This window comes from Pholcus phalangioides, unplaced genomic scaffold, assembly GCF_987345545.1.
Source record: "Pholcus phalangioides strain wild (caught in Gottingen) unplaced genomic scaffold, Ppha-v1.0 ptg000013l_1, whole genome shotgun sequence".
Classification (NCBI taxonomy): Eukaryota; Metazoa; Arthropoda; class Arachnida; order Araneae; family Pholcidae; genus Pholcus; species Pholcus phalangioides.
The window spans coordinates 37573545-37599910 of NW_028301606.1; the positions used below are offsets into that span (position 1 = coordinate 37573545).

Sequence of the window (26366 nt, forward strand, 5' to 3'; positions counted from 1 at the left end):
TATAATGTACCAATTTTGTTGAAAAAGAATATATTTCAAAGATTTCTCCCTAATATCAATAATACTATTGACTTTTTCCAATTTCATTTGAGAAACCAAAATTTCAATTTGAGCTGTATACTTAGATTTAATCTTAATTTTACATAATTCAGAGTATCAGAATAGGTAGTAATGTATGTTTTTTTTTTAAGAATTCATTTATAAAACGAATACTCTCAACATCAGTTTCAAACTGATTTTTAAGTCTGGCCTAAGTCATGTAACAATTTAATAAAAAAACACTGAAAATCCATCTTTTTTCTTTTGAATTATACCATATGTTAGTTTAATAGACTAAATTTTTAAGTACTTAATAAAGTCACCACTCAATTTTACGATGTCCAATTTAGAAACCAATCCAATTTGGCCCCAAACAATAAACTATTTAATCGAGAGTCTCCCATTTACAAACTTTTGATTTCACAAACTAATTGGTCAAATTACTAAGTTCATAATTAATTTGAGTTCATTATTCAATTCTATAATGGAGTTAATAAAAGTGGGCGCTGACTGTAGATTTGTGTTCCAGACTCTGCCACGATACTGGACTGGAAGAGATCTCGGCAACAGGATAAGTTAACAGGTGGCTGAGTTCTGGCATTCATTAATTCATTGATTGTAGATCGCAGTACAATTATTCACAAAACAATGCATGTTTTTAAGATATATCTATTACCTGTGATATAGGTGTAACTACTAAAGAATCCATTCCAGTTTTAGAATTGTAAACATTTTGTTTGACAAATCCTGGATCAACAACATATTTTATTCCATCAATCGTAAGGGAAGTTTCAGCAATATTAGTAGCTATAACAACCTGAAAGCAATGAAGTTTTAGAGCTATTATCATCATAAAAACCAGTTAAATCAAATTTTACTTTTTTGATCAATGAACGGTATAGCTTGAACAGAAACCAGGTGAGAATTTATATTTCTTTGAATTTGTTTGAAAGGAAAAAAAAAATTATCATTATAAGGGGCATATTTAAATAGATGAAATCTAATTTATTGTAAAATATTTCTATATGGGAAATCACTTAGAAAATTAATATCGCCACAAAAAAGATCATTTTGATAATTAATATTGTTATACGGACGTTCCATGGTACATAAAACTCTAGGTGTAGTAAAAAAATAGAAAAGACAAAAAGGCATTAAATTAAAAAAATACCAATGTCTGCATCCAAGCTGTTCCATAAATGGTGACTGACAAATCTTTTAATGCTATGAAGACTTCAAAAAGATGTCATAATATGAAGGAAATTATAAAAACCAAAGGAAAAAGTCTACCTTTCTTGTTCCAGGTGGAGCAGGTTCAAAAATCCTAGTCTGCATTTCACTTGGTAAAGCTGAATACACAGGAAGAATGATGAGCTCTGGAACTTCTGGACCAAGTGATTTCATACGCTCATACAAAATTTCACAGGCTGTGTCAATTTCTTCTTGGCCAGTCAAAAACAATAAGATATCCCCTGAATTGAAACTTAATGGTCAGTACTTTTCACATAGAAAATTACAAATTTATTGAATACAATAAGGATCATGAAGAGGTACTAAGCTTCAGCATGCAGTTCATGTTTTTAATGGTACAAATGAAGAGCAATGTCTCTTCAATTTTTTTTAGCTTGTGCGGCCCATCTTCCAGAAAAATGTAAGGCTGAGTGTACGCTGAAGCAATACAATAAATGATAAAACCTGCAACTCAATATAGATTAGTTAAAAACCTGAATTTCAGGATTTCTAACCATGTCCAGTTACAGGTCATATCGCTTATCATGTCAGTTCAGTGTGCACTCTGCTTAAGGCAATATGCCATACACACAGAAAACTTAGTAATTTCAGACGCACACAGCTTGGAGGAAAAATTGATGGAAAGTAAAAAAAATAAAATTGAAACTGCAAAAAATATACCATACACTAGGGTTTTTATTTTTATTTTACATGTATATTAATCATTTTTGATGGAACTTTATTCATTATAATGCATATTCCTTTTGTTCCCTGAAGCTGATTTTTGTATATGAAAAATTTTCAGTTTAGACTGACAGTGTTAATTAATGTTAAAAAATTTCTTAAAACGGAATACTCATCATATTTTTTTCTTCTGTAAATCATGATTCTTACCTGGAGGTTCTGTCAGATGTATTTGCATCACAGTTATCAAAGATGCATCCAAGTAATCATTTTCTGGTTCTTTGGTATACAGTATCTCAACCTTATGAGTTCGACCAGGTATCGTAAATATAGGAGCCTCGAAAAAATACTGTGAAAATTTAACTGCATCGAGAGTAGCTGATGTAACAATGAGTTTCAGTTCTGGTCGCCGTTTGACAGCCTGTAGAAGAAAACTGAAACCTTAGCTTAAGGAAAGATACTAGAAATATACGTTACTGGCAAAATATGAAATATAGCATTCTATAGAATGACTGATGGTTTCAGAAAAGGTAGAATTATGATGGTTTTAGAAAAGGTAGAATTATGGTTTTAGAAAAGGTAGAATTATGGTTTTAGAAAAGGTAGAATTATGGTTTTAGAAACGGTAGAATTATGGTTTTAGAAAAGGTAGAATTATGGTTTTAGAAAAGGTAGAATTATGGTTTTAGAAAAGGTAGAATTATGGTTTTAGAAAAGGTAGAATTATGGTTTTAGAAAAGGTCGATTTATGATGGATTTAGTAAAGGTGGATTTATGATGGATTTAGAAAAGGAAGAATTATGATGGTTTTAGAAAAGGTAAATTTATGATGGTTTGAGGTCAGATCAAAGGCATTCACAACAACAAATTCAAACACACATTGTGCCCACATTCAACACAAATCAACTATTGTTAAAAATATGATGCATATACTTAGAATTCAAAGTGAAATTCATTGGAGGTGCAGCCTAGTAAAAAAGGTTAAGTACGTCTTATCTAGCAAATGGGGAAAATCCCAAATTTGTTAAATGCAAAATTTATCCTTTTGTTTTATTGTTCAGTTTTCAGAGTTTTCATATTTTTTAATGATTTTTTTCATATTTATGTAATAAAAACATTTAAAAAAAATGTCCACAAAAAATAAGGAATCTTACATTTTTCAGAAGTCCAAACAAGACATCAGTATGTATTGTTCTCTCATGAGCTTCGTCTAACATTATTACAGCATAGCTTTTCAGATCTGGATCCACTAGGCATTCCCTCAACAACATACCATCAGTCATGTACTTGATTACAGTTTCTGGACTAGTGCAATCTTCAAATCGAATGGTATAACCCACCTTTGATCAGAAATGGAAAACAAATCTTTATTTTAGAAACTAGTGAAATAACTCAATTTGTATACATAATGCAATCAAACTCCTATATAACGACACTCAAGGGAATGGAGAAATGCATCTTCATAATAGATTTATTTGAAAAACAAAATATATTAGAACTATGACGAATACTGTTCCTCATTTTCATGTTTTTTTTTATGGTTTTTGATACAACTGTGATTTACAACTGAAACCACTTATGTGTCCAAAAGTTATGGGTAGTAATTTCTTATGTACCTTGAGAAAACGGAATTAAAGCGGCAAACACAAAAACGTTTTGCATGTTTGCTGCTATTTGTAAAAATATGTTTTGAAAAATATATATGGTCCTTCAACTTTTTGGTCACATGCAAAGAATGAACATGCCCATATTGATATTCTTGAGTATTTCATTCTCACTTACTTCTTGTCCTAACCTACAGCCAAATTCTTCCGCCACTCTTTTGGCTACAGACATTGCAGCCACTCTTCTAGGTTGAGTACAACCAATTTTTCCCCTTGCTGTAAAACCAGCTTGAGCAAGGTACTGAGTTATCTGTGTAGTCTTGCCTGACCCAGTTTCCCCAATCACAATAAGAATTTGATTTTTTGTGACAGCCTGAAAGAGAAAAATTCAAATATTTAATATACAGTTACACATTGCACTGTAATTTTTTTTTACTTTTTCCTCTTTTCCACATCAGTTTATATATTGACTATATTTATGTATTAAAGCCCATATCTGAAGTCGAGTGTCTTCACAAATACACTAGATGAAAATATATACATCAAATTATTAAAATAATCCAGTAGATAATAATTGTCTGTGAATGAATAATCAACATTTTTGGGATTCAAGATGTATGAATTTTTTGCAAATATGTTGATCGCTCTAAGCACTATTTTATTTCAAGTTTTCCCATACTGGATGATACACATGTGTTGTTGTGTTTGCAAGCTGCATTTCAGAGTTGCATGACATCAGGACCGTTCATATAGAATATGCCATGCAAAAATATGTTCCCTTTTTTTAATATATATTCTTTGTTCTTTTATCGTTTACATTAAAAAAAACATTCTATTTTTAAAATAATATTACAGAAAATTCAAAAAATTCAAATGCAAAATTAGTAAAACAAAGAGGACTTTTTAGAGGAAACAAAAGCAGAGCAAAATTTTTCTTTGCATTAACTTTCAACAATCCAATTTCTAATTTTTCAGAAATGAAAGATAACACAACAATGGACTGTATAATATAATAAGTAATGACATGCCAGCATGTTTTATGCTGTATGTGTTGAAAGTGAAATCTCCTGAATTAAAAAATAATTACATAGTTCAGTATGCACTCATGACGAATAAAATATGTTATGATGCCTTCAACCATATTAAATCACTGATTTCATACCGAGCCAGTGAGTTTAGCTGTTCTGCATCCATTTTAAAAAAATTAAAGTTAAACACACCAACTAAATTAAAGTGAAAGCTTTAGATTAAAATGGTTAATAAAGTAACAAAATTTTAAATTAAATAAGTGTAGCCTATAATTATGTAGTATTAACAAAAGCTGCAAAGGCAAGAAAACTGAACTATTGGAAATAATAAATTTGGTTCAATATGATTGTCATTTTTCAAACCACTAAAAATTCTCATGGATCACAATGCTTTACACTAATGATATAGAAACTCACATTTATTAGTTCATCTTTCAGCTTGTATATTGGTAAACTTTCTCGCTGTTGTATAATACTGAGTTGTGTCTTTTTTCCATAAGATGCTTTGGAACCGCCACTAATATGTTTTTTCCATTCGGGTAAATCCTGGGATGTCAAGCCTATACCTCGCATATTAGCTGCTAATGTTCTTCCTTCAGCTGCAAAAATCAAACATATAATACAAATATTATTTTAATAATTGTTGGAGAGTTACAATCTCATTAAAATTGTTATTATAACTTTCATATTGTAAAGCAAAATAGAGTTAAACTAGTTTATCACACCATCTGGGAGAGGATCAATCCAATGCTTGTTCAATCCTGTAGGTATTGAATCCATCTCTGCCTCTCTTTGTTGCTGTTTTTGTTCCCTTCTTTCTTTTGCAAGAGCAGACTGCATCATGGCTGCTTGGGCTAATGAACCATCAGGATTCTGACAAAAATAATGGAAGAAAAAAAAATTGCAAAAATCCAGAGGAAAAATGATACATAAGCAATTTCTAGAATTAATGGTTTAAAAAGTTGAATATTTTAAAATTGACATTAAAATAAACACCTGAAGTCTATTCAAATGGGCAGAGCAGACTATTTAATAACTTTTCCTCAAATGCTTCTTGTTAAACATTTTTTATTGCTCAGATATTAGCACTAAGAAACAGCACATGAGTCTCATAAACATTACCCTGAGGAATTTCTAAGAAAGAGCCTGTTGGAAAGTGCTGTGTACTTATTGTGAAGATGATTGTTTGAGGAATGTGTGCTATGTTCAGGAAGTGCTATCAACCATGAAACTCGAAAATATATTGCAATTGTGTATACTTAATAAAGAATATTGTTTCTCTTATATAGCTGTACAAACAATTTACAGATAATTTATCATGTTTTTATGTAAAACAAATGCTTAATAGTAGAAAGATAAATAAAAATTGCCTTCATTATCCTGACAGGACTCAGATCAAGCATATTTGCTCTGCCATGGCCAGCAAGAAATGGAGCTACCTCTTCAACAAGTTCGATTTCTATGTCTTCATCTGCATAAGAAAATATAGATATAAATTCCATGGAATATATGAATAGAAGAGACATTATTTCATTTACAATGTTTTTCAACTGAATTATTCATATATTACAGGTCTGAAGTATAAAAAAAGACTAGTTTATCATTGATGTACAAATAAAAAAATACTAGGGATTGACTAGGATAAAGCTTATGATTTTTAATCATATGTATCAGTGTCAGTGTTAATGTGATCACATCAGGACTAAGGTTTCTGAGAGCAATAATCGATTGATAACTACAGGATATTGATAATACACAGGATATCCAAGGAAATCCTGGTTTTAATTATGACGACTATATATCCCATTTGGCTAACAGGACAGTTCCGTTTTTCTGTGCCCACATGACAGGCTTCAAAATTTAAATCATGCATTTTTTTTCAGTTCTAAAACAGGATTTTTTTTTCCCCGTTACGCTAAAATACTTTTTCTTAACTGAGAAATTGTGAGGAGTTCCAATAGAATTATCTAATGTGTATTATGAATTGTGACACTATTTTTAAAGTGTTCAATCAGAAGAACTGCGAATGTGGTCAGTTGAAAGAAACTTACCATGAACTTACTGGAATAAGAGACTTTTTTAACCTTACAAATTCCCTCACTATAGAAAAGAGATTGCAAAAGAAGAGCTACAAGTGCTTGGATCATTGGCTATTATGGACCAATCAAGGCATTGTGAATGAAGTGTGAAAATTTTTGTCAATAAGGGCACCTTCTGACCTCCTACATAGTCTTGCAGATTGATAATGATAACATTATCCATGATTTAATAAGCGGCATCTACTGCACTTTTGACACATAAATGCAATTTGATAATCACCATCATCTTCCTCCTTTGGCAAAAGACCCGTTGATTCATCAAAATCTGGAAGCTCTGATTTGTCTATACAGCTGGCAGCCAGCATCTGAATGAAAAGACAAAAATACAAGATTGCCTGATAGGTATTAATATTGATTTATAATGATTTATTGTTAATGCACAAAGGGATCAAGTTATTCATTGTTTGTTTCTGTAAAAAAATTACAGAAATTTTTGGATGATTTATTTTTGGATGACTTGAGATTCCAGATGGGTTGGAGAATGAATCTAAAATATAATCCAGACCGGTTACTATGACACTTTTATCCAAAAACAAGTTTGAGTTATGGAAACAAGTTGTGCTCAAGATAAAAAAAAAAAAAAGAACAACCTATGAGCTTTTCTTAACCAATGTTATTTCACATGACAAGCGTACTCCAGGGGTGGAAAATGAAAATTCGATTTTTGTAGCAGGAAAAATTTTTGTAGCAGCATTTATCAAGATTGCCTGATGATTCTTTGTAGCACTTTAAAATTTGGCAGTAAATAAAATACACAGTTTTTATATACATATATGCAGTAGCATACACAGGATCACTTTTTACTTTAAAAAACAGTGTTATCTCAGCTCAGAAGAAGGGGGAGGTGCCCCCCCCCCCTTCCCACACAAGGTATAAAATACATAGAGATTTCCTATAGAAGAAATAATTTATTTACTTTTAATTTTTAAATCATCAAAAAACTTTGTAAAAATATAAATATCAAGAAGTCTCTCATTTTCTCTACAATATTAACAAATGAGAGGCTTTTGAACATAGAGACATTTTAACATATGGTATTTCAGATTTCAAAAATAATGTGAAAATGAGCATTTTTAGATTTAGCTTGCGAACTTGATATTGGTAATCACTAATTTTAAAAAAATCACTACAGGAAAGACTTGAAACACTCATTAGAAAAGTAATTATTTTTCTTGCTTTTGCCACTGATGTAAGTCTAAGTTTTGTTCTCTTCAGTTTCAAGCATTTTTGAATGTTTTGATCTTGCTTCTTTTACCAGAATTTAGCTATTTCATATTTAAAATGATAAGTGTTTCTTTTTTAGTTCGCTCTTGATCATTATTTCAGTTTGATTCAAGACTTCAAAATAATTTCTTTTGCTGAGTCATTCGTAAAATATTTATTAGAAATTCTAAGAAATTTAATAGTGATCAAAAACTAGACTTAAATTATTTTTAACTTACACTATAGAATTTAAACCATAGAATTAAATTATTTTAATTTAAACTATAGAAATAAAAACTATAAAATAATGATTAAACAATTAGAAATTGAATAGAATGATATTCTATTTCAACAAAAAATTCAATCCGAGTACATATGTTTTCACTCCCTATTTTTCACTTATTTCATGATCTCATTTTTTCTCATTTGATTACTTTTCCAGGATTTCATCACTTTTCCGTGATCGTAGAAGACTGACTCATCATTGCTGTTTTTCCAGTGCAATAATACATTCTTTCCGAACTTTTCCATTCTGGTAAAGGATACACAAATGCTTTATCAAATGCAGCCAATCAGGGATAATCGACGCAATTTAAAAAATAATTAACGTCAGGAATGCATAAATCGAAGGAGTCAACTTTTTTTTGTAAAAAAAATAGCTGGAAACAATGATTGAAGAATTTTTTTCGTTGCGGTTGAGCGCCAATTAACATAGTTTGATCCTATTTTATATGTTGTTGGAAGCCTGGGCACCGAATCCTGGGGGGGGGGGGGGGGAATCAAGCTAATTCTATTTGTGGCCCCTAGAAATCAAATTGCAGGGAGGACAAATGATGTTATCGAAAAGTCAGCTTCTATTGTGACACAACTTCAAAGTTTCTTAAGGGAAAATTTTCTTTTTGGTGCAAGATGGTGCAGAATTGAAGAATTTTGGCATTCTTATAGTAAATGTAGCAGATGTCAGAAATTGTAGCAGCTTATAGCAACTTTAGTTGATATATTTACACTTTATTTACAACGGATAATATTTACACAATACAAACGGGGATGCTGGTAGAGGAAAATGTGGCCCGTGCATGATGAGACGCAGACACGCGCGTCGGTGAGTGAGACAACATCAACCATCAACAAACCGAGCCAGACGCCTTTGACTCCCGATTTCTGTTGTGATGCCACCAGCAGAAAATAGACTAATAATTATACAAGCTGGGAAGATACGCCAGCGCCATCGTGTGGACAGCACTACAGTACAGCACTACACAACTATAGCAGATTTTCCACCCCTGGTACTCAGCACTTATTTTAAATAAAGTATTTTAAAAGCAACTATATTACAACTAATTCAATTAACATTTTTTATATGCATTGAAAGATGACGAAAAGAGCAAGAGTTTGTACCAGCAGAGTGCAAATATAAAAAGGATGAAAATGACAAATAGAACACATTTGTTTGGCAAAGCAGGTGCTAAATAAAAAAGTAAAAAAACAAAGGCCTCAACAGGCAAACTGTCCAATGAAGTGGGTGAGGAAAAACAAAACTGTCTATGAAATACAGGATGTATGGGCATTGAATGACTCACACCCACTAAAATGCCCCTCATGACACATATCCCAGGATCTGAGCTAGATAGTGATTTTACCAATCAGTGCCACTTCATTTTGCATTTAATGGAAAAAATAATATGACAGAGAGGGTTGTAAAGATCTTAAATTAAACAGGTAACTTATTAAATTTAACTAGAAACTTCAAATCTTTTAACTGATGAAACTTTACTTTAAATCATAATTTTCTATTATGTTGCTTGCTTGTGTTTTTGTAACATTAACAGAGTGGACAAATATGCCTAAATTATTACTTTTTTTTTCATTAAGAATTCAAATGACTGATAAACAAACTATATTTTAAAGCAAGGTTCCATGCGACTGAATATAACTGAATGTTGATATAGACGAAAAAAAAAGAAGTAATTATTTATGCTAATGTCATAACAGAGTGGGCATTCAAAAATGAAAAATCTGGTACTTAAGACATAACATGAATCTTAACTCGTTTTTTTGAATCCAAAATGGTTGATCAAGTATAAAAATAAACCTTTCAAGAGCTCAAAAGTATTAGCAGATCTAATCTGGTATAAAGATATATTTCTCAAATAACTGTAAAAGATTGGACATTTTAAGGTAGGAAAAATATCTGGCCATGAACAAAAAAAAGTTTTTCATGAGAATTTTTTTTTTTTGAAAATGATTTTTAAAATGATTAAAAAAAAAAGAATTTTTTAAATTATTAGATATCATCTAAAAAAAAATTAAGAAATATCATATGACAGAATTAAATGAACTAGAAAACACTATCAGACTGCTCTGAAAATTTGTATATATAAAATTATATTATTTCGAACATGTTTTGTATTTTTTTTGGCAATGGCCCTTATACTCAGTGAGCACTGAGAGGTAAAGAGAGGTAAATAAGAGATATAATAAATATAGATAAATAACAAAGAAAACTCTAATAGTTTATCACTCTGACTGTCAGCCCTGGAAACCAAATAAAAATGACTTCATAAGTTTGGAGACTTAATAGCAAGTAAAACCAACCTTCTATTTATGCTCTCTAGCAGGGGATTCCAAAAAAATTATGTTACTAGTAGGGCTCGGATTATTTAATGTTTCTTATCTTATTAAATTAAAAACTAAAAAGTAAATGCATCAATTTAATTGAAAAAATTCAAATGAAGTTAATTAAAACTATCTGGCGCAAAATTCAAATGAAGTTAATTAAAACTATCTGGCGCAAAATTCAAATGAAGTTAATTAAAACTATCTGGCGCAAAATTCAAATGAAGTTAATTAAAACTATCTGGCACAAAATTCAAATGAAAACTACACTTATCTTTATCCACAATTACACTTTTAGAATCCCACTAAATTATGAAATGTGTTTTGAAATGCTCAAAAAGACAAAAAAAAAAAAAAAAAAAAACCTGCTGTAATTAGTTTTTTTAAAGAAATATTTGAAGAAACTAGCAAAGGTCTTTTAAAAACCAAAAACATATTGTGCAATATCTGAAGAAGCCTTGTCATAAAGCTGACTTATTTCTGCACAGTCTGGCTAACACGCACTTTTTTAATGTCCAAATTCCTTTATTTTGCTTATTGTATTATGTGTGAATTTCTAATGTCATAGGTCTGATCGTGTGTGCTCTCTGCGGGGACTTCACTACATTATCGGTAGGGTTCAAACCTGTGGCATCGTAATGAAAGTCCATTGGGGGGGGGGGGAATGCACCACAAAGTTAACCCCTCCTAGAAAAATACATTTTTCTGGCTCTGACTTAAGGCATGATAAAAATGCCTTAAACTCAAAGATTTTGTGTGTCCAAATGAATAAGGTCTTTCTCATGTGCTTGACATGTCATCCATGATTTCTCCTAAAGAATAGCAAGGGATCATCTCCAGGGATAAAGTAATAGCTATCAGGGAAGCAAAAGGATTTTTTACAAAAAAAAAGACAGAAATCATTAAAAATAGAATCGTTACAAAATACACTTTTAATGAATTCTTGTCTTTTTTTTTTATCTTGTTCTTGTCGTTTAATCTGTAGGATCATACATTTGTAGTTTGTACAGATCAAACTTTTTGTGATAAATGACCAAAAAAAATAATTCCTAAAATATGACTGATTAGTCAAAAATGCTTAAAATATGACAAATAGCTTGAAAATGTCCAAAATACGACAAAAAAATATGATGTCATAAAAATCTTAGCCCAAGTTATAAGCATGATGATTGTATTAAGTAGTTGACATTATACCGAGGTATTACTGTACATTTTAAATTTTGATATCATTTTTATAATATGATTTTTGATTTTAATATGATTTTTCATTTTTACCATACATTTTTCCATGTATGGCTATGTTCTATTGTAGCATAGCCACAGAACCACTATTGTTCACTGATAAAAAAAAATAAAAAATATATCTGCACCTGCTTTATTTCCCATCTTTCAGGAGAAGATATTCTTTGCACATGTCTTCTATTGTCAACATTACTATCATCAATTTTAGAAGACAGGAATGGCAGGCTAAGAGGACGGTCAGGATTACGAGATTCTTCTTCTGAAATGTGCTTCGAGGACTCTACAATCCTGGGACCTGGATTTAAATCTTCTCCAGTTTCTTGATCAACATCCTAAAACAAAACATGGGATTTTTTCATTTTACAGTACTTCAACATTTAAATTAATCACATAAAAACTGTTCATTTAATGTTTTTGTTAACTTCTAGGATTTGCCAGCATATGAAGATTTTTTTTTGTTTGCTGAAAATCTCAAAAATTAGATTACTGGCCATCTTACTTGCCATAGAAAATGGAACGGTAAAGAAAACATATTTCTTCTTAATTCTTTTCTTAAATTCAATTAAAAAATAATTTCATCCGTAGCACTTCTTGGAATAGCTATTCCCTATTTTGTCAACAGCCTTCTGTCACATTCTCAACATCATCCCAACTCTTTACATAAAAAAAACTTGCTTATTTTTCTTTTGCCAATTATTTACTGTAAATTTTCAGAAAATATATCCCATACACATATATTGTTTTCTTAGGAGAGCATTTTTAATGATTCTGTAGGTCACGATTTCATTCTATGTATATAGTATTGTGTTTTTAATATAATTATCACAAGAGAACATAAGTTTTTAAGACATTTACGTCATACATAGAGATGCTATATGCTCTCTGATATGTTTTCTTTTTCATGAGAATCACAATACAAACTCACACCTCTGAATTAAGGGCCGTTCAAGTATTACGGCATCGTCGATGTGGGGGGAGGGAGGGGGTTTCCAATTTGCTGACTTTTGATGACAAGGGGGGAGGGGGGGTTTGGATAATGCTTACATCATCAACCATCCCTTATGAAAATACGAGTTAGGATTCAGAGGGACAGAGCTGATGACGAAATTTTGCTGACAAGGGAGAGAGGGTCAGCGTTTTGCTGACTTTTGCTGACAGGGGGGGGAGGGGGTCAAAAAAGGCTGCATGAATGAATGAATGCCAGGGGCTCTACCACTGGACTTATCCCGTTGCCGAGATCTCTTCCAGCCCAGCTTCGTTGCAGAGTCTGGAACAAAGTGAGTGCACCTAACAGTCTGAGTGTGCAGCTAGTGTTGCGCTTGATATATCAGTGCTGCCATCTATACTTCAAATTGTGAGTGAAGTGTAATGATTGAATATTTGTTACGTTGTAGGCCTGTGGCTCTCTGTGGCGAGACTTTTTAACGGGGAGATCGGCTCACATTCGTGTCTTGAAGTTGGAAACCACAGAAAACCAACTTCAGTCGATCACCACTGTGGCACCGGTGAGGTTCGAATCCAGATCCTCGCGATGCGAGTCCGTCACTATGACCACTCGACCACCACAGCGGCCAGTCAAAAAAAAGCTAAAAAATTTGCTTACGTAATACTTGAACGGCCCCTTAGTTATAAAAGAAATATTTATAGAAAGGGATATTTATAGAGAATTATTTTGAAAAGTCAAAGAATGTGATGTACTCATCATTGAAACAGCCTACCTTCATTGATAAACTTGTTTTTTGTCCTGTGAAAGATAAAACCTTCACTTTAACTCGCTGGCCCCTTTGAACCACATCACCTACACTTGTGACTCTTCCTTCTCTTCGTAACTAGATAAAAAAGGGGGAAAAATACTTTTATACTGCAGAAATTATCAGTACGGAAATGAAAAACGACTTAGGAATCACAACTGTAATTCATTATGTCAGGGGTTCTCAAACTGTGCGCCGCTGTCCCCCTCAAGAATCTGTCATGGAGGTTGATTAGAGAAAAGGTAGTTGCAAATGGAAAAAGTTTTAGAACCCCTGCACATTGTTATTTTTCAGTCCAGTCATAAGTAAACAATGTATTCATCAGGACATTTAAAGTTATTGTTATTTATTGTTAATTTTAATCCTATTCCATGAACTATGCAGCAACACATTGCTTATGCATTGGTGAACAACTTTCAAGGCGTTCATGAGCCATTCTCTAGCAAACCTAATCAAGATATTTTTATTTGAAAACATGTGTTGAAAATTATGTGTAAAAAAATGAATTCCAAATTTAAAAAGTTTTTTAGCCAAGCTAATTTTAAATTTAAAAAATTCTAGCAAAGCAAATTTTAGACTCTTTAAATATTCTAGTTTAATAATCACATATTAAAAATTTTAATATTAATATTTTATTAATAAAAACACTATAGGAGCCAATAATTTTTTAGCTGCCATGGTAACCTGGTGCCTCAGATTTATACTCTCAAATAAGGAACTTACTTGAGAAATATGGACTAAGCCCTCCCATCTTTTTTTCAATCCTTCCAATTGCACAAAACATCCAAACTGCATTATATTTGTGATCTTACCACAGTAAATCTGTTAGAAATGAGAAAAATATATTATTATTATACAAATTGCATATGAATACAGTACTGTAACACTAAATTCAAAAAAATATAAATAGAATGAAAAAATAGCTCAATTTATTGTATGAAAGTACAGTTGATGCTCGTTATAACGATCATTTCATTATGATGATCAGTACAAAATATATCCCAAATATTTTGATATTTCTGCCATGTTATTTTTTCCTAATATAATGACGGTAAATATCAGTCAATCTATTACAATGACTGATCTCAGCTTGCCCCCCCCCCTTGTTGTTTTCCCACAAAGAAATTGGAATTTTTTTTTGTTGAATGGGTTTGACCTTGATATTTGATGCTTGGAGAAGAAACGGTATGAAACATAGATGGTTTAAAAAATAAGAAAAATGCTATGGTTAACTGACAGCATCATTGGAAACTTTGCTTACCATTCTGTTTTATTTTCCCATATGGTGGCTCACTCCCACATGATTGATTTTTTCACTTATTCCAAATTTTATTGCACGATTTTACTTGATTTTGTCATGGGAGAATATAGGTGCAAGTAAACTTATTTTGCAGAATATAGTAAAAAATTAATGTAGGATTTGGCCATAAAATAATATTTTTTCATAAGTGGAATGTACATACAGTACTGTATTATGTATTCAAATTGTTTTTTACACATTTTTATTGCAATCTTGTAACAGAATGAAAGAATTTTTTTAAATTCCATTAATGCAATACATAATTTCCTAGAGCTGAACTTATCTTATATAGCATTCATTTCCATGGAATGAATGGGGTCATTATAACGAATGTCCACTGTAGCAACTTTCATAAAATAAGGTATTTTTCTACATGCATACAAAAAAACTTTCATTTAGGAGGACTAACAAGCCATTATATTTGAGACTGCAGTTTGATAGCCCTAGAAATAAAAAAAAAATTGGTACAGTAAAACTTTGATTAACCACTCGAATGAATGTTTCGTTTCATAGTGCCCTGATTAACTTTTTCGGCATAATGTTACAATAGTGCTACTAATCTGTATTTTTAAGCAGTGTTTCGAATTCACTGCTTATATGTAGGCCTAAAAAAGTAAGGTCTGATCTCCTTGCATCAATTGTTCTATAAAATTGTTTTAAAATGGCTGAAAGGCAGAAACGTGTAGTACTAGGTATTAACCAGAAACCCTTGAAGGTTTATAGTATTACAATACATTTCTGTACATTACTACTCTTATAGGAACGAAACTTATATTGATCGTTTTGTAAAATTAAATACAATATGTATGCATTACTCACTTTTAAAGGATTTTATTTTCATTTTCGTCTCAAGCCCGCAGTGAAATGACGTTACTGTACATATGTATTAAGAGATTTCTGTTATCTGTCACAGCCCTGGTCCGGACGGTGATGGTTAATTAAAGTTTTACTGTACATTGGCAACCTTCAGCAACATATCTAAATCTCTTAGCAAGAGAGTGAGTGAGGGAGATTTGTACACTGATCCTTGTATCTCGCACATAGGATCACAAAAAGTTTTTGCCAAAATGTGACTAGGAAAGGTTAGTAAATGTGTGGAGTCTCATTTCCTATCCTTCCCTCTCACTTCAAAAGTTACCCAGATTAAAGGTGATTCAATTTATAAGAGGTGCAATTCATTCACAATGTTCAAATGTATATCTGCAATGTAATGCACAGTCCAACTAAGTTGGCCTCACATTCTTTCAATAAAAGCACACAGTGTGTTATGTGAGCTGCATCAATTCAACTTGGATTAAAAAACTAATCTGCTGTCCCCAAAAACAATCTTTGCTACCTCTCGCCATTTGTTTCCAAAAACCCCATCAGCACAGTTGGAAACACCCTCAAATGAACGGAAATCTTCCTAAATGCAAGATGTATCCTATATATAGGTCAACTGTACACATTGGTCATTTAATTTTTTAACAAATGGCTCAGGCTAACGTTAGCCTAAACACTGGCTACAACTTTTTTAAACATAAATTATTTTTTATGAGCAGCATAGTGTTTATGATATCAGATACTTCATGTGTTCCAATAAAAATTCAAAAAAAATAACATACAAAAAAATATCTGAAACAGCAGTTTCAACAATAAAATACAACTTCTAAAACAAAATAGGCAAGCAATTAAAAATAATAATTCAAACCCACTTGATTAACCACAGGTTCTAAAGGCAACTGTGGCTTTTCTCTATCAGATCGCTTTTCCCTAGACCGCTGCATATTATTTGTTTTAGGCGATGGTGACCTAGAATAATGTTTTTTTCGGTATGATGGAGAGCGAGATCTTGAATGGTAATGGCGATGTCTATTCTTGCTGGAGTAAGGTGACCTGGATCTGTGATGTTTTTTCTCTTTGTACTTTGAAGGTGATGATGAACGAGAACGATGCCTGTGTTTTTTCTTTTTAGGACTCCTGGGAGAAGGTGAGCGTGAACGTCTCTTGTGCTTGTTACTTTTACTATAGTTGCAATCACTGGAAAATTAATATCCATTAACCATTGGGTGTTATTCCTCATTTGATATGACATAGGCCTAACCATAGAAACAAATTATGAATGCATAAATTTACACAATCAAACCCTAGTATACTACGGATAGTAGGAGAATACCCACTTTCCTTCCATTTAAATAAATATGCAAAATTTTGAATACTACCCTACATGAACTTTCGCCATATAAAAAATATATTACCAAAACGTTCCAGCATGAATGCATTTCAAATCAAAAACTATGCACCAGTTGACATCAAACAACTAATAGTCAGAGATATAGTAACCATTAATTATGTATTTCAGCATATAAAGAGCCTGAAAATTTTTTAATAAATAATTTCCATAAATTCCCACCTTGATGAGGGCTCTTCATATAAAGCAGGTTCCACTTTTGGCTTTATGCTAGAAAAAACAAGACTCATATAGATTTCACAGTAGAACACTTATTCTGCTACATATTAATTAATGCATAGGTTTCTAACTGGTGTTTTGCAGAACCCTGGGAGCTTTTCTGAGATTCTGCATTACCAAAAATGGTGAAATTTTTTTTTTTATTGATTTTACAATAATATCTATGTTGAAGAAATATTCATGTTTGTTTGTGTTCCATGGAATAACCAGCAGCTATCAAGAGTCTCACTTAAATTAAAACATTGAAAACCTTTACATCAGTGTATTAAAATGAAAAAATTTGGGCGATTGAAATTTAAAAACAAATGAAGAATTATTTTATTCTTATCAATGTCTAATAAATTTGATAATAAGGTAGAACAAAGGGATTTCTCAACGATAGAAAAATGGGATAAGAGTTATTGCTATAGACTTGCAAAATAAATTTTCAGATGTATTTAAATTTAAAAAAAGTCAATTTTTGTGACATTATTACATTTTCTATTAAAATTATATGAGATTTATAATTTATTTAAGGTGTATCCCCATAGGTTCACTCACCCTGACCTCTGTTCACTGTGATTTTGCTCTAATTCGCCATGGTTCTTCTCTCCCTCCCCACATACAACCCAGTTCCGATCACAGCCTTGGCTTGCTTTCTTTGTTTTAAAAAAGAGCACAACCACAACTCAGGTCTATCACCAAGGGCAATTTACTACCAAGTGAGTTGTGCTGGAAATGTAAGTGTGTGTACTTAACAGTCTGAGTGCATATCAAGTGTTGTGTCCGATTTTTTAGTGCTGCCATCTATATTTCAGAAGTGAAGTGTAATGATTGAAAATTTGTACCATTTGTAGTCCTGTTGCTCTCTATGGCAAGACTACAATGGCATGGGGAGATTGATTCACATTCGTGCCGAGATTGGGAACCACAGAAAATCAACTTCAGCCAACCACCACTGTGCTGTGAGGGGGGTTCAAACTTGAGACCCCCACGATGCAAGTCCATCACTATGACCACTCAACCACCACAGCTGTCACACCCTTAGCTATATACAAAATCAAAGATAGCCAATGCAAGCTCCTCCTTGAACCCCTCGTCAGCGGAGCCTACCTTCATCTAGTGTGTATTGCTTGGCTTGCCATAAAATATTTTGTGACAGCTGTACATATGGATAGGAAATCCCAGCAAGCCACTCAGGACAACGCATAGCAAGCATGTGTAGATGCACTTTTATATGCTGTGAAATTATATGCAGTGAAATTTTTTAGAATTTTCATATATGGGTAAATTACTATTAATATTTTCATCCAAATAAAAAAATTAATATATTCATGCCATATAATATGCAATACATTTCTAAGAAACTGAACATAGGTTTATTGAACACTATTGCAAGGGTTATCATAACTGAGCAAAGAAATAAAAAAAATAAAGGCTTTCACTGCTGGTGTCACAATGAGAAGAAAGTTTAAGGTTAAGGAACAAAGTGGTTCACTGGAAAAAGTGTAACTATTCAATAGTCAACTTTCAATTGACCACCTTTTTAAGCCATAAAGTATCTTCACATTATCATAACATACTTAGCTGAGGGAGCAAGGGCCTCCAACTGAGCTAATGCTTCATCTGCAACTTTCAGATCCTCATCCAACATAGTCTATTTAAAATAAACATCAAATCACAGAATTATAGCAAACAATTCAAATTTCTGATACCTTCATGAAAAATATTAAAATACACATGCTGCAAAATAAACTTGTAATGCTCTAATATCATGGGCGGAGATACGGGGGGGGGGGAGCATTGCCCCCCCCCCCCAGCGTCAAAGGTGAAGTAGACTGATCTAATGTATATATGTATATATGAGCTGACATCATCATCATCATCGTGCCTCCCCCCCAGACTTCCAAGTCAATCTCCGCCTATGTCTAATATCAACAATATAAAAAGCCAGTATGAACATACAATAACAAATCAAACACAAGTATTGAAATCACCTATTAATTAAGCAATGCTTAATATTGTTAATTAAAACACACTATATATTACACTATATTCTTTATTACAGCTGTATAGTAAAACTGGAAATGCTTTCTCTAACAATAAGTGTAACAGATAATACATACACGAACTGTACACGATCTTGATCTACCCTTCGATTGAATAACTATAAGTGAAACATACGCAATGCACACACAGAATTTCTTTTTGTTCAACTCCTCCAAACATAGATCACAAAATTCTAAATCACCAATGACAATCAACATGGACATGAGTTTTCATATTTTCTGTTACACATACGGGGCCGCTCAAGTATTACGTAAGCTATATATATTTTTTTAATTTGAAATTTCGGAAGACAATACCTTTATATGTTATAATCAATTTCTGTTAATTTCAATGTTATTTGAAGGCTATGAACTCAAAATTTACCTTCAATAAATTCATTGCGACCCACCCTCTAAGCCATATAATAATAAATCGCATAAAGGCCCTTGGACCAAATATGGCTGGGGGGTTATCTGATGCGGCCTGCCGTCCTCAAACCTAATTTTGTAAAAATGAACTAAGCGGCACATTTTCAGATTGGTTAAGTGTGGTGTGGTACAATTCCAGAACATTTAAGCAGCCCGTGGCACATTTTCAGATTACTCGGGATACAGTTCCAGAACACTTACGCGATCTGTGACATGCAAGTGTTTAGAGATCCCTTGAGTGACATGTGACATAATTTTAGAGCACTTAAGGTCCCCCAGTGTGGTTCTACATCACTCAAGTTACCCGCGGCACATTCTCAGATTATTTAAGTGTGTGATCCACGGCATATAATTACGTATCACTTGAGTGGTGCATGGCACAGTTCCAGAGCACTTAAGTAGCCCGTACATATTTCCAGAGCACTTAAGCGGCCCAGACACATTTCCAGATCACTTGGATCTGCGAAACATTTAGAGATCACTAAAGTGGCTCTGTAGGGCACTTATCAATAAAGGGGAATGTTACTTCAAGTGCCACATTGTGGTTCAACTATTGAAAGGTTTTTTCGTTTTTGACGCTCAGAGTAAGAGGCCATTAAGAATATTTCATATTTTCATAAAGGGTGGTTGATGACGTAAGAATTATTCAAACCCCCCTCCCCCCTTGTCATCAAAAGTCAGCAAATCTGAAACCCCCCATCAATGATGATGTAATACTTGAACAGCCCCTATGGTCATATCAAAATCACAATTTTGCTCAGTAGTGACTGTATGCAGCATTTAAATGTCAATACAAATTGTGATTGCACATCAATTTTTCAAAGATGCTAATGATGCACTACATTCATACATATCGGATGCACAAGTACTGTGGTGTATAGGTCAGAATTTAACAATACAGCATGTATACCTGTGTTTTTTTTTCCGAACACTCTTACTGAATATGATTACATAAGAATAATTCATCCTTGTTACCTTCTTTATCTCATGTGGTTCAAATTCTTTTGTTAATACAGAATTTTGTACATAACACTATGTCAACTGATTTTTTTTTTCCCATTCTAAAATCAGTTTTTAATAAGTCAAACTTTTTTGTCAGACTCATCAAATTTGACTAATCAAGATTTGATTGTTCTAACACACAGGTTAACCCACAAGTTTAAATTTTTTTGTTAGTTCATGTTTTACTAAATGAAATCTAAAGGAATGAGGTTATCAATTGATTGTGAATAGAATTTGATGAAATGCTAGAGATTATTTAATAATTAACTACTTACTCTAATTTTATCATCGTTAGGAAGAGCTAATGCAGGAAACTTTTCTTTCTTCAATTCAGCTTCTGTCTTGACAGCTGCAGAAGGATCATTCTCTTTCCCAAGTGCTAAACTTTTTGGCTTCATATGTTGGATGATACGAAGGAGATTTGAGATGAAGGAATCCTGTGCAAATGAGAATCAAATTAAGAATTATAAATTCATAATAGAAAAAAAAAGAGACTTACTACACAACAGAAAAAAAGACAACAGCTATATTAAATTATTTCTAAAATTAAGGCTTTGCTTTGCAAGATAAATAAGATTGGGAAACTGCACTGATTTTCATCATATTAACAATCACAGATAAGGCAGATTCAGATGATTTATATAAAATTTGTATATTTATAATGGTTTTTATTTCTTGAAGAGGATTATGTGAATAACTATTACACGAAGCTACTTTATGCATTCTTTTTAACAATGAGAAATGATTTTCAAAGTAAGATAAGTAAATATCCACCAAAAACATTTAGCAATGCTTTTCAGGCATGCAAAATGATAATTCGAGCATGTATCATTTTAAGTCACATGCCAACAGAGAATGTAAATTTTTGGAGATTTGTCCAGCCCGGTCTTGTATACCATTTAATTTTTGAATAGTTAATCATACATACATGCAGTGGACGTTCAATAATCTGGCTATGTGCTAGTCCGACCAGCCCAGTAATCTGGCCTTCTTAGGCAGATTTTTTGAGTGTAGAAGAGATAAACATGTTTATATATAAATATATTATAGAAGAGGTCACTGCATGTTTGTGTGCAGAAGTTTATATTATTTGAATGATTTTTTCCTCTACCTTCCAATAATCCAACGTTTGTAGTAATTCAGCACAACCAGGTATGATATGTGCCAGATTAGCAAGAGTCTACTACTACTTAATCGTACATGCACCTCATACACATTCCCCTCAATGGAATTTCTAACAAACCGGTACTATATATACCGGTGTATATATTGTTTATAATTTTTATTAATTGCATTTTTAATTGGGTTGCTATATTTTTGAAATATATGACATCCATATTTTTATGAGCATCTTTTTCTCAGCCACCTCGTTGGGCCTTTTGCCTGTTGTGGCGTTGTATTTGTATACCAGAATGTGTGTGTGTGTTGTGAACCTTACGTGAAGTTTGTTTCTGTGTAATGCTTGTTATGTTTAGTGCTGCTGTCTGCTGCCAGTTTTCTTAACCATGAGTGAAGTGTAATGATAGATTAATTGCAGCATTGTAGGCCCGTTGTTCTCTGTGGCGAGACTTTTTAACGGGGAAATTGGCTTGCATTTGCACCTCGAAGTTGGGAACCACAAAAAACCAACTTCAGCCAACCACCACTGTAGTGACGGTGGGGGTTTAAAACCTAGGTCCTCACAATGCGAGTCTGACACTATGACCACTAAACCACCACAGCAGCATTAGTGAAGGTCCACTGTATTTACAATTTAAAAAATATTTTAATAATTTATAGATCTAAGATATGTCATTCATTTTAAAATATTGATTTCTTTTAAAAAATTAAAACTTTTGTTTAGCTTGCTTGGAATGAAATATCGGTTATATCAGATTTTTTTTTTTGCATCTTCCTATGAATCAGAAATATCAAAAAATGTAAGACTGTACAGGAAAGAGCCAAAAATTATACATACACATTTTTAGCATTGGCACAGTGCCTTTTGTGCATATATGCTTAATATATGCATACTACTGCGTTTAAGATATCATACTTCACCTTGATAGAATTTTTTTTTGTTTTGGATCCATTTCAATGTAGTTGCTACTATGGCTACTATGCTCGATGTATGCACTAAGCAAGAACAAACAGCAGTGATCTGATTTCTCTGGTCAGAAGTTGTGTGAAGAGATGAAATGAGAGGCTTACAACGGAATCGAGAGACAGTACTCCCCCTTATACAGAAATGTTTTTGAGTAGATCGAGACGCGTCTAAAACTGGTTAGACTAGGGTTTGACAAATTAAAAAAGAAGTTAGGTGCCACTGCTAGATTCTGCAGTATGTTATACCCACGTTAATAAACAAATGTTTTAAGTTGCATTTGCTGATTTTTTAAAGTGACCTTCTCCTATGCAGGTGGAAATGGTCACACAAATTTTGAGTTTTCCTCAGATTCAAATTTAATCAGCACACACAAAAAATTTCAAATGCAAATGCTGATTTTTAAGTCGTCATGGCAACCTGGCATTCATCTAGCAAAGGGCTTGATGAACATGACGCATGCAGAACAAGCAAGATATTATCTACCTCCACTACTAGATGCAGATTGTAAATATATGAATACTAAATAGAATGAAGTTTTTAACAAAAGTCAACAAATGTAAAAAAAACTTTCCAAGTAACTTGATAAAACTTACTTCAACGTATAAAAAACATTTCAAACCAGTTCACCCTCTCATCAACCAATAAGAAAATCATATTCAATTTGAAAAAGAATGAACATACTGAAAACTCTGCGTCGTTCTCATGAAGAACTTCCTTGAATTTTTCAAATGTGTCATTTTTCTCAGCAAGAAATATAATATACTCGGCTGCAAAAAAGTATTAAAAACAGTCAAATACTATTATAATGGAAAATAAATAGTCAAAATTAAAGACAAAATATGTACAAACTATCTTTACCTAAATCTTTATCACTAATTCCAAGATGATTTTCAAGTTCTGTACAGATTTTTGATACCAAGGAAAGATATTCAAGTTTTTGTATTTCATCCATAACTAGTTCAGGCTGCAAATAAATAAATATATATGTCACTGGCAAAGCTCGAAATTGACCAATTCATGATGGGGGCCGGCCACTTAGCGAATTGGCCAATTTCGTTAAATATTGACCCGGCCAATGTCTGAAATTCTGACATTGGCCGGCCAGTTCGCAAAGGGACCAATGATCCTCTGCCAAAGTCTGATAACAAAAGACATGATTTGGGATCATCGTCAAGTTGTTTTATTTTTTCATGACAATTATGTCTACTTAATTATAGCAACCCATCAAACCCCAGTCACAATGCAGTTATCATTTTCCCCCCAAAATTTGACGAAAAAACTGTATGATATCGGAAAGAAAAGTCATCTTGTCTCCGACGGGACTCGAACCCAGGCCCTCTTGCATACTGGGCAAGCATGCTACCATCTACACAACTGGAGACACGACCCTGCCTTCCTTATTTCACGCACTGTGGCGTGAGGCACTGAAATAGAGACATTAGTAGCCTCTCTTAACTTCAGGAATTCAGGCCCTGCCTTCCTTATTTCATGCCACAGTGCGTGAAACAAGGAAGGCAGGGTCGTGTCTCCAGTGGTGCAGATGGTAGTATGCTTGCCTGGTATGCAAGAGGGCCTGGGTTTGAGTCCCGGCGGAGACAAGATGACTTTTCTTGGGCTGAGAATAAGCCATCTATCTCTCTAAACTGTATGATGTTTATATAATTATTTTTATAGTTTTTCTCTCAAATTTTACTTTTTTCTCTCTCATCACATGAAGCTAATCTAATACAGCTGCTATATATAGCACTTTGTAGCTGTATTGAATTATTGCAGCAGTTGGCTATTAAAAAAAATTTATTTGGCTCCTTCCTGGCCATCTTACATCAAGCTTTGGCCAGGGATCTCCGGCTACTCCACAAAATGGCCAACCAAACTCCAAAATTATTTCTGCAATTCTGACTTTGGCTAAAACTCTTGGCCAATTTGTGAATTGGCTGCACTTCTGACTTTAGCAGTAAAATATACATATACGAATTATGAAGAAACACATAATTGTTTTTTCATAATTCATATGTATATTTTACACAAACATTCATATGTATATTATCACACAAACATGCAGTAGTGTAACATGCATATTGGCCATTATTTAATTTTAGGATTATTAATCCATACTTTCAATCACATTATGTAGGTCCAAGCGGTAATTTTAGTGCATGCCAAATTAAAGCTCTGTCTGCCTTTACTAAAGTGGGGGGGGGGGGCATAAAAACTCATTCTTGCTAGTTTCAGCTCTACACAGAGGCGAACAAAATATTTACTTGGGACAACAATTTTGGGAAGCCCCTTGCAGATGTAATAAATAAAAAATGGTGCTTTTGCATTATAACCATTCACTTGGCTCATTTTTTGTCTTGGCGACCGCTTCTCGGACTTACTGGCATGCTTTCGGACGTTTTCCTCGCCACAGAAAAAAAAAAGTTGCCAGAAGAGATTACACTATATAGCTGTGTTTCCATATTTTTATTTCTTATCCCATGTTGAGCACAGCTATACATTAGCCGACATGAAAAAATGATACATCTATTAATTTCACATACAATAGACATACTTTGCGACATGATAAACGGGTGAGATTATGTAGAAAACATCTTCCAACTTTTTTTGTCCAGCTCAGTTTGTTTTTTAAAACTCCGGTCAAATGTGGAAAGTTTTGTTATAGTATATCGAGGATTATAAGCCTAGATCAGCGGTTCTCAACCGGTGCTCCGCGGAGCCCGTGGGCCCCAAAGCAGAATGTTTAGCACTGTTCTGCAACAAGCCCTCCTGACTGGAAATGTTCTGCGGTAAAAATTCCCATACATGTAATAGTGTTTTTTGGCACTTTTTCTTAAATTCTTCCAAATTGTTCTGCAGTAGCGCTAATTGTTCTGCGACGTATGTCGCAGATTTTGGCACATTCTGCTTTGGGGCCCTTGTGCCCTTCCCAGGGACTCCGCGGCCACTCGAGGATAATAAAATAAATCAATACATTTGATGAAAAAACAAAAAAAAAGAGGCCTAAAGGGAACCGCGATGTAAATAATATACAAAAAAGGGCTCCTCGAGTTAAACAGGGCTCCGCGAGTCAGAAAAGGTTGAGAACCGCTGGCCTAGATTAATACTGAATATACCGTTTCTCAAAAGCATAAATAACTTCTGTAAATGTGTCATTATTATCGGCAATGTAAAAATATCATACATGAATCCCCTCATTATTCTCTTTTAAAATCTCTTACCAATGTGTTGCGAATTCTCGCGGGCCGATGTATTAAACCAAGAATAAAATAAATTACACCACATCCAATAATTGAAACATTCACACGATTTCCAATGTTTACAAAACGACAGCCTGTGCCTACTACATAACCGATGTTGCACGAGAACAGATACGTGGTCTACTCACCATTTATCTTTTGTAAATGTAATAATAAGAGATTATAGATATACAGAAGACTGGATGTTGTGAAGATATTTATTATTTGAGATGTTAATTTTACAAGGAAGGAAAAAACTCATCTCTGCCTTTACCGGGAGTCGAACCCGGGTCCCTCGATTGCCGGACGAGTGCTCTGTCATAAATAAGAGATTCATTGAA

At 33.1% G+C, this 26366-nt stretch overlaps 1 protein-coding gene across 1 annotated transcript in view; it reads right to left on the reverse strand.

Annotated features, from left to right (window-relative positions):
* Window positions 1-26121, reverse strand: part of LOC149079066 (ATP-dependent RNA helicase DHX8-like) — a 33760-nt gene extending 7639 nt beyond the window's left edge. Inside the window, exons 1-19 of the mRNA XM_089241345.1 lie at window positions 26008-26121; window positions 23648-23753; window positions 23471-23556; window positions 20979-21140; window positions 18808-18881; window positions 17189-17236; window positions 16491-16815; window positions 14220-14318; window positions 13464-13574; window positions 11874-12077; window positions 6905-6989; window positions 5956-6056; window positions 5311-5458; window positions 5003-5184; window positions 3736-3930; window positions 3108-3293; window positions 2164-2374; window positions 1330-1511; window positions 716-856 (exon numbers count right to left, since the gene is read on the reverse strand). Of these exons, the coding sequence (XP_089097471.1) occupies window positions 716-856; window positions 1330-1511; window positions 2164-2374; window positions 3108-3293; window positions 3736-3930; window positions 5003-5184; window positions 5311-5458; window positions 5956-6056; window positions 6905-6989; window positions 11874-12077; window positions 13464-13574; window positions 14220-14318; window positions 16491-16815; window positions 17189-17236; window positions 18808-18881; window positions 20979-21140; window positions 23471-23556; window positions 23648-23741 (2634 nt within the window). The 5' untranslated portion in view covers window positions 23742-23753; window positions 26008-26121. The remainder of the gene's footprint in view (window positions 1-715; window positions 857-1329; window positions 1512-2163; window positions 2375-3107; window positions 3294-3735; window positions 3931-5002; window positions 5185-5310; window positions 5459-5955; window positions 6057-6904; window positions 6990-11873; window positions 12078-13463; window positions 13575-14219; window positions 14319-16490; window positions 16816-17188; window positions 17237-18807; window positions 18882-20978; window positions 21141-23470; window positions 23557-23647; window positions 23754-26007) is intronic.
* Between the last annotated feature and the right edge of the window lie 245 nt (window positions 26122-26366).